Raw genomic sequence first — 16292 nt, forward strand, 5'->3', positions numbered from 1 at the left:
CCGAATAACTTTTAATTCTAATGAACTGTAAACTTATTCCCTAGACTATTGGCTCCGTAGAGTTGATTTCGACAGTTGAGCCTAACAAATAAATAAAATGAATAAAAAAAAAATCATACAAATGCAAATCGCTAGCTACCTAACTAATAATAACCAAAGATTTAAGTAAAGTAAAGGAGCAAACTCTATTCAAATCTCTTATAAGGAAAAGTTTCCAAAGGCTTGGTAGCCATCATTATGAAGTAATGAAATTGGGTTGTTAGCGGAATGCTTAAATAAAACAGCAAGAAAAGATTATCTTCAATTTAATTCCACTTAATTAATTTTGGTATCCATGACAGATACGTTTTTCGACTACAATGTACAGTCTTCATCAGTGTCATTCCAGCGGCGCCGGTGATGTAGTGGTAAGCGTGATTACCACTCACCCCAGCAGGCCTGGGTTCAATACCAGTCGACGCCGCCGGGATATTCTGAGGCATAATAACTCTGATCACGCCTTCATTCGGAAGGGAAGTAAAGCCGTTGGTTCCCGTTTCATGAGTTGATGGGTCGATATGAAGGGTCCAGGTGTGGGAGCTGCCTCCCTGGCGTCGGTAGCATTGGTGCTCAGCACGGAAAACAAGACCGACGGAAAACAAATCAAGGAAAACAATTAGTGTCATTCCCACCAATGACATATTGAAAATTCAAAATAATGGAGCAGTAAGTTCAGTTGCTAAAGTTTTCATAAAAACAGGGCCAGGACCTTTAGATGCATCTAAATTTTTTAAACCCTTTAAGATATCTTGAACGTTGACTTGACTTACGCTGCTTTCACATGAAAATTCTGTATAAATGTAGTATAGATTTCTTGGAAGAAATTTGCAAACAAATTGCATATATCTTCCGAGTTCTCACCTACACTGAAGAAACTTTAACTACGATTTTCATAATATGTTTCGTATGAACGGTCATTTTGAGCTCTGGAAATTATTATATACAACTCGTATGGTTTCCATAGAATGCTTATGCAAATCACACGACTCAGTAACGATTTACATTCAAAACGCTTCTACATTTCATACGAGGCTGCAATAAAATTTATTAGTTGATCTTTCATTTTTCATTTTGCAGCATTTGGTGGGGCAATTGGAGCGCAAGTCAATCCAAAGCCGAGGATAAAGGACGGGTAATGGCTGAATAGTCTATGCGGACCACTTGAACGCCATGGGAAAACGAAGGGATTGAAGAGGCCGGTTATTGGGGGATTTTGAGGAAATGACACATAGTGATGCTAAATGTAAAGAAACCGAAAATCCATCTCCCACTGATTCATCTTTTCACATATATACCAAATTGATATTTTAAAACAATAATCAAAATAAACAGACAATACATGAAAAGGCTAGTTGCCAGTTGCTTTAAAGGCTAGTTGCCTCCCTAAGCGGACCCTCCGCATCCTAACTCTTCTGTTAATCCACTTAATGCTACTAGGCTGTCTAAATTTTCTTATTTAAGTTCGTTTGATGATTATGATATCTCTAGTCTAATTTAATAAATAATTGAAATCTCTAATCTACCTACCATACTTTATTAAGTACCTGCACTTGTGAATGTAATCTAAAATTTAACGTGTTTCAAGTTGTTTTTGACTTTGACCTATATTTAATATATATTAGTTCGTCCCAGGTGACACCTTCAAGTGACTAAAATGCTTCACTTTGAAGTTAGTTTCCTAGCTGATTTTTAAATTACATAGGGTACATGCTTCAACTACGCTCACACGTTTCCACTATGTCGCACCACAAAAATACGTATGGTTATGTCACAATAGAAGCACGCCACAGTGGAAATCCCGAGCCATAGTTCAAACACTTATCCCAAATCAAAATGAAGCACATATAAGATTAATTGCAATACCATGTACAAAAATGGCGTTTAACATTGTTCCCTGAGTAATACCTCAATACGAAAGCTTGTCACGCAAATAGAAGGAGCTGTAACCAGTTGGTTACAATCCGTGGATTTTCGTTTGTATGAGTTGTTGTTGTTTGGAAAATTCACGTTTTGTTAAACCTAAAACAGTAGACACACACAAGAGCGAAAGGGTTTGTGCCGCTGCAAACAACAACGTAACGTTACTGAAGGGAGGAATATCTTGGCTTTAAAATAACAATGGATGCGCAAATTGGATGATGAATAGCTAGCCATCTTAGATTTGGAAGATTAGGCAGAAGTAACCAGGCGACCGTGTAGACCAGTTAAGTGTTAAGTGTAGTGAATATATAATACAATGTGAATATTTCTGTGTTTCATACTTTGTCCGCGGAGCCCCTCGGAATACCCAGTAGCATGCCGGCCCTGCGACACAGTTCAGGGGTCTCATGCTACTGAGCTAGTTACCCGGGAGTGCCTGGTCATGCAATAGTCACAGAGCACTGTTGGGCACTTTCTGAAATATTTCAATAGTTTAATTCCCTTGTAAACCCAAATAAATCTATCTGCGTAAAAATAAATAAAATAAGAGTGATTTGCGGCAAAACCCGCCAGTATCGCACCCAACGTCAGTGCCTATACGTAAGCGTACTACAACGCGGCTTTCAAAAAAAAGGAGTAACAAGTGTGATACTATCACTTCAGGCTAGAACTTTGGTTCTCTTATGCAATGGTTCATCAGAGAGGGGAAGCTCAGTAATCCTCATCGCATGCTCATGACGCTATTCTGTCACGGCATGAGCCAACGAGGAAAATTGTCAGATTTTTAATTGCATAATTGCTTTGGTAAGCAAATACAGGGGATACTCAAAATAACTAGGATATTCAAATTTTCGGTCAACTGTGATGTTTTTAACTTCGTAAAATGGTCCAATTTTATTTTTTTCAAAAGCATTCGACTGTGTAGCCACGAAAATAACCTTTGTCACCGGACACCGGAGATATTCTGGGTTTCCGTAGGGCTTGTCTAACTTGCTAAAATGAGATGATATGATAAAAATCGACATTTATACTAAATACACAGAAAGAAGAACCATTTCCCAAGCGAATGATATGCCAAGAATTAAAATCGGTCTATAATCAACCGAGATAAAGCATTTTTTTCTTGGAATTATTTACTTGAGAACAATATTTGCTTAAAAAATTCTTATATCAAAATAACACTTTTTCCTCTCCTCTCAACTTTATGTGGCTCACGTAGAATGTATGTGATTTACCTTGAATTTCACAGGGAGTTCCTTTTTAACACAATGAAATGTATGTGATTTTCACATAACACTGAGATTATGTGCGTTTCACGTAAAGCTTATGTGATTTCCACATCTAAAAAATGAGTGGTACGTAGGTACACTCAGAGCGTTGCAAATCATGGTGGCATCACGACATCCTTTGTTCCGTATTTTTGAAAGATAGTGGCAAGATGTAAGTATAAAATTATGCTTATGACATTTATAAGTTTATTTGCCTCATTGTATTGGCGAATCAAAGTTAGCCCCCATAGAGAATAGAAGAACTACACGGATAGAAATCTCCTTATACCTTTTGGCAAATTTCTATTGCTGATTATTCATAACATGTATAAGTCAACTAATAAGCAGACGACTTGCAAAGAGTTAATGAAGCTCATGTGTCAAATGAAATGTATAAGCGGTCACACATACCTTTTATGCATTCTTATAGGACCTATGTGGTTTGTCTTATGGAATGTATAAGACTGATGTTTTGGCAAAAATGTATAAGTGAAACACATGAATAAAATAATTGATTTTCGTTTCGTGTATGAAAATGATAGATTTAAAAATTTCACACTTCTGCATTATCCACAAGAAACATCCTTTCGCTACGCTGTTCCTCGAAAATTTTCAAGATAAAATTTGGAAATTCTAAAATATTTTTTTATCGAAAAAACGACTAAGTGCTTGTAAACAGTACCACCATAGAGGTAACTCTAAGACCAGAAGGTCCCGAAGAAACGTGCTTAACTTTTTGGCTCAGCTCTGGTACTCTCTTCGGTTCCAAGCTAATCGATGCACCCCTCAAAACATAGAAAAATCCACGAACCCCTCATTTTATCGGTCAAACTTTCATAGCGAATCAAAACAAACATAGTGTAGTACTAGAATTTCGAGTAGAATGGGGTACGTCAATCGATTTGCTTGGGACCAACAGGTTAGTCAAGCATACTATATTGTACGTAGACACCAAGTTGCACAATTCTGTCCCAAAAAGTTGCGGTAACTTGTTTATAACTGAAATAAGTCATATATAAGTTTTCGAGACCAATTTATAACAAGGGTGTTACTAGGGCCCCCTCTTATCTAAGGGGCTACCCCCTATGACCTCCACATGCCAAATTTAGATCTTTTGCTTGATTAGTTTTCGAGTTATGCAGAAATTTCTGTTTCATTTGTATGGAAGCCCCCCGTTACAGAGGGGGAGGGGTCTCGAACCATCATAAGAACCTTTCCCTGCCTCGAAAACCCCTGCATACAAATTTTCACACTGATCGGTTCAGTAGTTTCCGAGTCTATAACGGTCAGACAGAAATTGATTTTTATATACATAGATAGACATTTATTTTCCAACAAATATGCAAAAATAAGCACGTAAAACCAAAGAAATGCCAAAATATAAAGCAACGATTTTTTTAATCGGCAATCTCCTCGGTGATTATTGCGTAATTGAAATTCTCAACGCAAAACTCGTGGGCGAATAATCTCATGCATGAGATTTGATTTTTCCATATGATTAATGTTCGATATTGTTTTGACTAATTTCAGCTTGGATAACATCATCTTCAACTACATTATGGGAACGTTATAAGAGATCAACAATTCAAGATTAGTTTTCCTAGTCATTGGGGGGTCGGGCGATTGCCTGTACCCCCTACCACTGAGATTTTAGCTACAATTAGTATGTTCGAACAAATAAAAACCGAACCAATGGGATTCTACACCGCTTATCCACCACCCCAGGCTGCACAGGCACCAATTACAACAACTGCACGCGACCAAACCCAACAAACAGTAATAGCTGTCAATGAGAGCAAACCCACGGTCAACATTAATGAACCAGTAGTGTCTACCCAACCGGTAAATGTAAGTAATAATAATATGAAAACCATAACTTGCAAACCACCAACTTTTTTTATCGTATATTTTAAACACTTATTTTTTGATTCAGCAAACAATCTCAGTAAGGGGCTGTTCATTAACAACGTTGACTTTTTTTTTGGGATTCTTGCCCCCCCCCCTCCCCCTGCGTAGACAATTGTCCATACAAAATTTTTTAAATTTGTATGGGCCGTGGATAATTATCAACCCCCCCTAAAATGTCTACGTAGTTTATGAACAGCCCCTAAGATACTGGCACGATCGATTTCAGCAATCCACCCACCCGTAGATTCCTATTAAATGTTGTGGATGTAAAACCTTCTTTGTAACTTTGTATACTTCATCCTATAGACCTTTTCGACGTTTAATCGTCTTTCTCTATCTAGCGCACATCAATGAATTGACGGTTGGTTTTCCCACTAATCTGTTTCCCTCTTGCTCGCACTCGTTCGATTTAAATGGTGCAGTAGTGTGCGCCGATTAAACGTCAAAAAGCTCTATCGGATAAATCTAGACTACCATTTGAAAACGGCTGTATTTGTTTTCGATTTTTCTATAATAAAAATAAACAAACATAAAAAATTTCAATCCTTCACTGTAGAAAACTTTCAAATCTAAAAAGTGATATATTCGAAATTTTTTAAATAATTGTGCTGTGAAAACGTCATTTCTAATCATGAGGCAAAGTTGTTTGGAAAAATAAAGTCTTTCTAGGAAAAATTGATAGTAATTTCTTATCAGTTATTTCGGCTTAAAATTAAATAAGTGATAAAAACTTAAAAAAACTCATACGTCCTTGTTCAATATATTTTTAATATTATTATAGTAAAGTTTATTATAATGCACACTTTTGAATATTTAAAACTTTGGACACTTAAAAATTTACAAAAACGGCAAGACAATCACTTTTGATAATGTATTTTCAACTGTTGCCGATACAACAGGCAGCAACAGGAATTCTCTCGGTGTAGATCACGTAGATGCAGATAGAACGACAGTGAAGGTACATATGTCGCTTGGTGGAAAGTAGGGTAAAATGACGATTGGTCATATGGGGCAAATGGGTCATTAAATCACAACTTTTGACAGTTAATTAGGTAGAAATGTGTCTAAGCCACCTCGTTAGTAAGTCGAGCTGCTTACAAAATGCCCTATTAATTAAGTTTAAATCGGAGGAGTCTCATATATGACATATGTCGTCTGGGGGTGGCAAAATTCAATATGTGCGAGTGTATGATTTGCCACCAGAGGTACCGGATTACTACTAGTACTAGTTTTGGTGTTGGGGAAATACGGTGTTAAAAGCGTGTTATTTTATAAAACAAGGACTTTTTGAGTACCTAAAGTTTTTATCACGTTTTTTTTTTAATTTTTAATTAGAAATTACTGATAAAAAAAATACCGTTATGGCACTAGTGCTCTCCTAATTGGCCATACACCAAAATAATGAACAAGGCCACATTCAGTTATTTAAGTAAAGCACAGTTACGACAAATTTATGACAATAGTAAAAAAATATATCGGACAAAATTAAAGCTATAGTTGTTAATGAACAGTAACATTTCATGAAACATAAACTCTTTGACGGCTTCGTCCACTTAGTGAACTTTGCATACTTGTTTATTACAAAAATAAATAATAGGTTTACTGTACACTGAAGTCGTTTTTTTTTTTTTTTTATCTAGTTCGTTTATTTGGAAGGCTCAATCGCGTTAGCTTTACGGAGCCGATAATTCATTGTTCACTGTGTGTAACAAAATTCACTTAATTCTATGTCTAGTAGGAGTTGGGCCGATTACTCGCGGCTTATTCGAGGTTAGAAGGGTACATTTTCGAAGGATAGGATCAGGGGAGGAGCTTGGGGTAGGGTTTTGTTGTCTCATCAGAGCGTTGTCGCCAGTATGAACGGTAGTGCTGTTCTAGCTTCGTCCGGAGTTCGACCGGCTATGGTGACCATTGGGCGACGATGAGACTCATCGAGACGGGGGGACAAGACAAACAAAAACTAATAAAGAGAGACAAAATACAAAAGGAATTAAATTCTTATACTAGACATTTGAAGAAAAACATAAACGGACTGCATATAGCAGAGATCACGGGTTGCCAACACGTCTCTGATAGGAACATAGGGTTGTCTTCCTTGGGCCTCGAGGGTATTCAAAAGTCGCTCTCTGGCGGCGTCATTATCCGTACATTGCCAAACTGCGTGTTCGATGTCATCGTAACCGTTTCCACACCGACAGATGTTGCTGTCCACGAGGTTTATTCTATTGAGATGAGCATCTAGCGAGTAGTGGTTGGACATAAGTCTACTCATCACGCGAATGAAGTCACGACTTAAGCCCAAGCCTTTAAACCACGCTCTCGAAGAAACATTAGGAATAATTGAATGTAACCACCGTCCAAGATTTCCAGTGTCCCAATCGGTTTGCCAACTCGAAAAGGTACTCTGACGCACTAAATGGTAAAATTCATCGTGTGAAATTTGCCTGTCATACAATTCGCCTTCCTGCGCGCCCACCTTTGCGAGAGAGTCCGCCTTCTCATTGCCTGGGATTGAGCAATGTGAGGGGACCCATACAAAGGTAATCATATATGATCTTTCGACCAGCACACACATCTGCTCCCTTGCCTTTGAAAGGAAATAAGATGAGTGCCTACCTTGTTTCATCGACCGAATAGCCTCAATCGAACTGAGACTATCCGTGAAGATGAAGTAATGGTCTGCGGGCATGTTGGAAATCATCCCCAATGCGAAGTTGATTGCTGCCAGCTCAGCAACAAAAACGGAACAAGGTTCCTGAAGTTTGCGGAAGGCGCTAGAGTTTTCATTGAAGACACCGAAGCCAGTGGATCCATTGAGACGGGACCCGTCTGTAAAATATCTTTTCATGCAATTGACTTGTTGGTACTTTTCAGTAAAAATACGCGGAATAATAATAGGTCGAAGTTGATCGGGAATCCCATGAGTTGCTTGTTTCATGGTCAGATCATATTCAATTGAGGAACTGCGATTGGTGAAGTGAACACGGTCTGGAGTATAACAAGCAAGACACATATCTGATGATATGTAGTGGTGGTAGATTCTCATAAATCGAGATTGTGTGTTCAGCCTAAGAATTTCTTCAAAATTAGCAATTATAAGTGTGTTCGTCACTCCGCATTTGATTAGTATTCTGAGAGAGAGCTCAGAACCTCGAGATTCATGTTATGCGTTGAGTGCATACAGCCTAGAGCAATACGCAGACAACGATATTGAATTCGTTCCAATTTTATTAGGTGACTTTTTCTTGCCGAGAGAAAGCAGAAAGAGCCGTACTCTAGAACAGAGAGAATAGTTGTTTTATAAAGCGTTATGAGGTCTCCCGGATGAGCACCCCACCATGTGCCGCAAATTGAACGGAGAAAGTTGATCCTCTGCTGAAATTTTTGCTTCAAATACGTAATATGGGCATTCCAAGTGCACTTTGAATCAAACCAGACCCCAAGGTACTTGAAAGACAATGATTGGGTAATGTTTCTGCCCAAAAGATTAAGCTGCATTTGGGCTGGGTACCGCTTTCGAGTAAACACTACCAGTTCAGTTTTCTGCGGTGAGAATTCGATCCCTAGATTCATAGCCCAAGAAGACAAGTTATCTAAGGAATTTTGCAATGGTCCTTGCAAGTCCACGGCATGTGGACCTCTTACGGAAACCACACCGTCATCTGCAAGTTGTCTTAGCGTGCATTGTTCTGCCAAACAGTTGTCGATATCTTTGACATAAAAGTTATAAAGAAGAGGGCTGAGACATGAGCCTTGGGGCAGGCCCATGTAACTAATTCTGGAAGTTGTCAGTTGTCCAAGAGAAAAGTTCATTTGCTTTTCTGACAACAAATTGTACAAGAAATTATTTAAAATTCCAGAAAGTCCACATCTGTGCAGATTGTCTGACAGAATTTCAATGGAAACTGAATCAAAAGCCCCCTTAATGTCCAAGAATACTGAAGCCAATTGCTCCTTGTGCGCAAAGGCCAGTTGAATATCTGTGGAAAGCAGCGCTAGACAATCGTTTGTTCCTTTGCTCTTGCGGAACCCAAACTGTGTATTTGATAGCAAGTTATTTGTTTCGACCCACTGATCGAGTCTCCGAAGGATCATTTTCTCCAACAATTTCCTAATGCACGAAAGCATAGCAATCGGACGGTATGAGTTATGGTCAGACGCTGATTTGCCAGGTTTTTTAATGGCTATTACTTTGACCTGTCTCCATTCAGGCGGTACAATGTTGTTTTCTAGCAAGGAATTGAATAAATCTAGCAAGCGTCTTTTAGCGATATCTGGGAGATTTTTCAGAAGATTGAATTTAATCATATCGCTTCCCGGTGAGGAGTTATTTGATGAAAGAAGAGCCATAGAGAAATCCAGCATTGAGAATGGTCTATCCAGAGAGCCGCCGCTAGGAGACGCTTCTCGAAGAATATTTTGTGCTGGAACTGAGTCCGGACAGACCTTTTTAGCGAAATCGAATATCCATCGGTTGGAGTATTCTTCACTCTCATTGAAAGATGAGCGGTTACGCATGTTGCGAGCCACCCTCCACAAGGTGTTCATTGAGGTTTCTCGTGAGAGTCCCTCGACGAAATTGCGCCAATAACCGCGTTTTTTTGCTTTGATTAATTGTTTCAGCTTTGTCTCAAGCTTTGAATATTCCTCGAAGTAAGTGGAGGTTTTGTGTCTACGAAAAGCTTTGAAAGCATCAGATTTTTCTACATACAATTTTGTGCATTCCAACCAGGTGTGGCTGGTCTCCTTTTAAAGGGTGCACTTGGAACTTTTCTTTTTTGAGCTTCCAGTGAGCTTTTGTAAATCAAATCGGCTAGGAATCGATATTCTTCCAATGGTGGAAGCGCATTTATTGATTCGACACCGATTGTCACCGCCGTTGCATATTTCTGCCAGTCGATGTTCCTTGTAAGATCAAATGGAACCCGAGATGGTTCTGCAGAGTGAGGGCCACACTTTATTGAAATGATGATTGGCAAATGATCGCTACCATGGGGATCATTGATAACCTTCCACTGACAATCCAATGATAGCGATCTTGAACACAAAGATAGGTCGAGTCGGCTTTCTCGAGCCGGAGGTTTTGCTATACGTGTCGCTTCACCAGTGTTCAAAATAGTCAAATTGAAATCGTCACATAAATCGTAAAAAATAGCCGCTCTATTGTCGTCATATAGATCACCCCACCCAGTACCATGGGAGTTCATATCACCCAGAATTAATACTGGGGATGGAAGAATCGAAACTAGATTCCAGAGTTGACTACGGCTAATGGAGGTTCTTGGTGGAACGTATACTGAAGCTATGCAAAGATCTTTGTTCTTCACATTTATTTGGCAAGCGACGATTTCGACGCCTGATAGAGCAGGAAGGGAAATTTTGTAGAAAGGGTAGCACTTTTTGATCCCTAAAAGTACTCCTCCATAAGAATCGTCTCTATCCAGGCGCATAATGTTAAAATCGTGGAAGTTGAGTTCTTTATCGGAAGAAAGCCATGTTTCACAGAGAGCAAATATATCACAATCAGAATTGTGAAGTAAAAATTTGAACGAGTCTAGTTTAGGCACTAGACTACGGCAGTTCCACTGTAGCACAGTGATCATATCTTCAACCTCGTTCGACGAATTATCCATCGAAAGATATGATTGATGCAAGGAGGGGCCATGAAACAGTCAATTGCTTAAGATATGATTCTAACGTTGGAAGCAAGGCAGAAACTAAGCTTCTTAGAGGGTCTTGTATGTTGAACATGTTTAATATGAATTCCACAATGTCCGAAAAAGCTAGCAAACCTCGTTCGGACTTGGATTTCTTTTGAGAAGTTTGAGGAGCAGCTTTTTTATTTTTTTTATCTTTGTTGGGCAATGGCGGAAAATTCTTGCTGCATCCAGGTATTGGATCAGCAGGAGCCTTCGGTTTTGTTTTTTCATCCCCATTACCCTGGGAATTTGGCAATCTTCTGGAGGTGATTTTAGTTTTCTTACGGCGCACTTTCGGGGAGGGGCATTTTCTTTTTGAGGATCCGTCCATTTTTGAAGGTGCGTGTACCACCGTAGAATCACCTTCATCCGATGAGTCAGAGTCCGATTCTTCAGCTGACAAAATCGAAAATTGGTTTGCATCTTGGACGGCTGATGCAGCCTTCAACATTTGCGCATAAGTCTGCTTGGAGCGTCCAGAGATTGAACGCTGCACTTTATCGGAGTGCTGCTTGTACATCGGGCACTCCTGCAAGGGGTGAGGATTCTCGCCACAGTAAGCGCATTTTACTGATTCTTTGTGGCAAGAATCCTCTTTGTGGTTTTCACCACATTTGCCACAACGAGTTTTGTTGCCGCAATGGCTGGCCGAGTGTCCCAGCCTTTTGCAGTTGGTACAATTATATACCCTCTGTACAAACAGCCGCACTGGAAAAAAAGCACCATCAATTTTAACAAAGTTTGGGAGAACTGAACCTGCGAAAGTCACCCGGAACGAGTCTGAATGTTGATAAACTTTTTTACCGTCTAGCAAAGATGCTGAATGCAGTTGCCTTACATCCAGTATCTTCACTAGCGCGGTAGCGAATGTCGAGTTTTTAAAAGTTCCCGAGGCATGTTTCAAGTCCTCGACAGTCAGACTCGCGTCGGAGACCACGCCTTCTATCTCCACATCTCGAGAAGGGATGTAGATGTTGTACTCAACACTAAACAACTCGTGATCAGCAATTTTATTTGCCACATCATAAGTCGGTGCTTCTACACGCAGTTTGTTGAATCTTTCTTTGTGTACCAAGATTCCCGGATACTTACGCAGCAAATCTCTCGTTATGTCGAGAGTTTTCAAAGGTTTATTTTTGGGCCGAAAAAAGACAACCCATGGTCCTTTCGAAGACGGTTCATAGTATCTGGTTCGCGTAACGTAGGCATCGGAAGATGCCATAAGTGTTGCGCAAAAGCGGTGCGCAACCACTTAAGAAGGAAAAAAAAAATTTAAAACCTTCACTAATTAATTAATTTTAATTACTAGTAATTAAATTTTTTGCCCGACGTACGAACAAATCAAAAAGAAAAAAAAAATCGAAACAAAAAAAAAAAAAAAAACTTATATCTACTTGCAAAAAGTTGTCTCACTATGACCCATACTCCCCTACCAGGGGTGAGAGACAGAGTCACGCGCCACGAGGCAAAATTAAACTACAATAGGGAGGCAATGGACTTGCAAAATGTATTGTCTAATACTTATGCCGGTTGTAAACAACCTATCAGCCGTTGCAGCTAGATGGTCCGTTTGCTGCTGCTGGTGGTGATGATTGGTGTTGGTGGGTCGGCACGATGATGGCTTGACGACCGGATGGATTACCGGGGTGAACTAAAGCTGGATGGCAACTCCAAGGGGCTCGGCCCATGGAATTCCACTTCCTCTGTTGCACACTGGTCACTTGGGGCACCCAATGGGGGGGTGAAAAAACCGCTCGGGCGGAAAAAAAACACCGAAAAAAACTAGATGCCGCGCGACTGAGACCGGGACGTTGTTAACCGACTGAGTGTTCAACTAGGAATGAAGTCGTTTTTTACACGGTTTGTTTTACGCGGTTTTTTTACACGGTTTTCCACGATTTACAAGGTACGTTTTTAACGATTTCTCGACAACGATACAACCTATCGATTTGCTTCCAATCACATTATCCGTTTCAAACTATAGGTAATCGAATGGCATACTTAAAAAAAATCACAATTTTTGGTGTAAATACAGATTTTTTTTTTAAATATGTCTATATGGACCATATCATGCTTTAATTACAAATGGCATCAAAATCCGATTTTTAAAAACATTTAAAAATGCGAAAAATCAAAATCTCGTAGGTTTTTTTTACACGGTACGTATCCCCCGTGCAAAAAAAGACCTGAGTGTATTTGTGTTTATGTGTTTGGGGATTCGATATTTCCGTGAAACGAGATTTACGTGATTTTCAAGGAACGCAAAAAAGTCAATATGGCGTCACCAAACGTGGTGGAAGAACACCTCAAAAATTCAAAATTTCGCAGCAGCTTGCTACAAATATTGGACGGTAATTTAATTCATTTACATTAATTTATTTATAATTATATGTAGCCTTTTGTAAAGGGTGATACGGTCAAAATTTGGTCAAGGGAAAACGCGTGTAAATCGGTGAAATCGTTTATTTAAAAAATCAAATTAAATTTCTTTTTCAAGTTCAATTAGTATAAAATTCAGGAAAAATATTCAGTTAGGCTTCCGCTTTTCCAAATCTGAATTGCCGGGCCTTACGCTTGACCCCTGCCACCAGATTTTGTACAGCCACCTTGTCCACCTTCTTCGCCGCAGAAAGCCAGTTTGCCTTGAACTGCTGCTCGCCCTTAGCAGTTTTTTTGGTCTTCTTTAGGTTCCGCTTGACAATAGCCCAGTATTTCTAAATTGGGCGGAGCTCTGGCGTGTTGGGAGGGTTCTTGTCCTTGGGAACCACCTGCACGTTGTTGGCGGCGTACCACTCCATGGCCTTTTTACCGTAATGGCAAGATGCCAAATCCGGCCAAAACAGTACGGAACAACCGTGTTTCTTCAGGAAAGGCAGCAGACGTTTATTCAAACACTCTTTCACGTAAATTTCTTGGTTGACAGTCCCGGAAGCTATGAAAATGCTGCTTTTCAAGCCACAGGTAGAGATGGCTTGCCAAACCAGATATTTCTTTGCGAACTTTGACAGTTTCATGTGCATGAAAACATCTGCTACCTTTCCCCTTCCTTTTGCCGTATAAAACTCCTGTCCCGGAAGCTGCTTGTAGTCGGCTTTGACGTAGGTTTCGTCGTCCATTACCACGCAGTCAAACTTCGTCAGCATCGTCGTGTACAGCCTCCGGGATCGCGCTTTGGCCGTCGTATTTTGTTTATCATCGCGATTTGGAGTCACTACCTTCTTGTAAGTCGATAGTCCGGCTCGTTTTTTGGCTCGATGCATGGTTGTAGACGATACACCCAGCTTATTTGCGGCATCTCGGAGAGAGAGGTTAGGGTTTCGCATGAAACTACCGGTAACTCTCTTTGTCGTCTCAGCGGCTTCCGGTTTTCGATTTCCCCCCGATCCAGACTTCCTGGCTGTCGACAAACGTTCCCCAAACACTTTAATTACATTTGTAACGGTTGATTTGGCAACTTTTAGCGATTTTGCCAACTTTGCGTGCGAGTAGCTCGGATTTTCGCGATGCGCGAGCAAAATTTTGATACGCTGCTCTTCTTGCTTGGACGGCATTTTGACAACTGAAGAGTGAATTCAAAAATCAAAATAGGAGCAACATTCTACACACACACACCTTCAAAATGAGGGGTGTTCAGGTTTTTTAAATGCAAAATTGAAAGAAATACGTCAAGTTGATATTGACCAAATTTTGACCGTATCACCCTTTAGTTTTATAATTTCAGACGGTGGCATCAGTATTTTGAGTCTGCAACAGTTATTAATGTTTTGACAGATATAAAAAATCTCATTAACATTTTTAACTACACATTTTATTTTTAGTAGTCAATAATTTGCAATATTATGAGTAGATATAAGTATCCATTTAAACACTTGGAATTTATATTTGTTCGATGAAAGTGCATAATATTGACTGCTTTTACATATAAGTTCCATTATTCTCATGCAAAATTCACGTAAAAACGACATGAAAAGCATTTTAAACAAAACGGAAAATCACGTAAAAGTTACCAGTAGTTTTCACCTCGATTTCACGTAAGCAGTACGTGGAAATCAGGTCTTATTAACCTGAATAATCACGTAGATAATCGAAGCTGAGTTTTGGTCGGCTACGTGGAATTCCGGTAAAAGTTGTATGTATGTATGTATGTATGTATGTAAGGTAGCCACCATCCCTTCAAAGATCTAGTCTTGTATGCAGCTCCACTTAATAGCAAGATCAATTTGAGCTACCGATCTGAATTCACAATATCGCTGTATGAAGGGCCAAAAACGGAGGTGCGGACCCGTAGGCAGAGACACACGAAATCCACGGAAATTTAAGAATCTCATTCCAACGATACGATCCAACAAATCGAATAACACAATTCGCAATACTTATTAAGCTTCCTACATGATGGTTTGTAAAGAAGGGCGCGACAATCTCACTGAAACTGTTGAAGTAGGATTCACATCACCACAATCGAATCGGTAGGATAAAGAAAATGATAGTGTTTATTCCCTCCTAGACTCCGGTTGTCATACCACTCCATCGTCCAGTCCCAGGTCAAATGATACCCTGATGCTCCCTCCCAACCCAGTATTTATTTATATAATGAAAATATATGTAGTGGAGAAATGAAATATATCAAAACATTAAATATGAAATAATGAATATAAATTTATATAGATAAAATAGTTGATATTCTGCAATGAAAATAATAATTATTTTACATATAATAAGATGCAGCTCTATGTTTCCTCAGCTCACAATATCAAGTGGATGTAACACTGAAATTTCAAGGTTATATTAAGCAAATATATATTTTTATCTCTAATTACTAATAATGTAAGGATGTAAATGTAAGGTGTAAAGTGTGATGTATAACTAACATGACTAACAATAAAATGGGATTACGAGAAAAATAAAGGAAAGATCTCATCCGATATGTTGCAAAGGAATCCATGACATCACGATGATTTCAAAGAGCTCCAATAGATATGCTGCCGCTACTTCTTCAACCGGTGTTAAAAACAGCACTCTCGCCTTTCGGTTCCCACACAGCAGAGCAAACCCCATCAACCACGAAATACACTCTAGAGGGATCTCAGCAGAGAAAAAAAGGACTGCATCCACTTTCCATCACCAATCACTCGCGACGGCAGCTCATCACCGGCCCAATCAACTCGCGACCAACGCCGAAATCAGAACCAAACCAGGGATGTGTTCATATTTTATTATATAAATAATGCTCATGTTTAAAGTTTGCCATACAAGTGTATCCGCGGCATTACACTGACCAGCAGACGATCACTTTTGTAAGCCGTAAACTCGCTGATTCACGGTAACGTCGACCACCGAATCACCACCAAAACTCGCGACGGACACATTATCAGCACTTTGCCCGGCTAATTTGCCAACCGGACCCGTGTTCAAACTCGCACACGGTGACGAGACTTTCGGTAGAACTACACGATGAAAG

General features: G+C 39.6%; 1 protein-coding gene across 3 annotated transcripts in view; it reads left to right on the top strand.

Moving 5' to 3' along the window:
- LOC135712160 (zinc finger protein 157-like) overlaps positions 1-16292 on the top strand; it is a 78811-nt gene that overhangs the window by 17601 nt on the left and 44918 nt on the right. For all 3 annotated transcript variants that reach the window (XM_065235125.1, XM_065235127.1, XM_065235126.1), the window contains exon 2: positions 4758-5075. In XM_065235125.1, the coding sequence (XP_065091197.1) occupies positions 4893-5075 (183 nt within the window). In that variant the 5' untranslated portion in view covers positions 4758-4892. The remainder of the gene's footprint in view (positions 1-4757; positions 5076-16292) is intronic.

Source organism: Ochlerotatus camptorhynchus, unplaced genomic scaffold (assembly GCF_037179485.1).
Source record: "Ochlerotatus camptorhynchus isolate MF236.1 unplaced genomic scaffold, CSIRO-AGI_Acam_v1.1 ptg000459l, whole genome shotgun sequence".
Lineage (NCBI taxonomy): Eukaryota > Metazoa > Arthropoda > Insecta > Diptera > Culicidae > Ochlerotatus > Ochlerotatus camptorhynchus.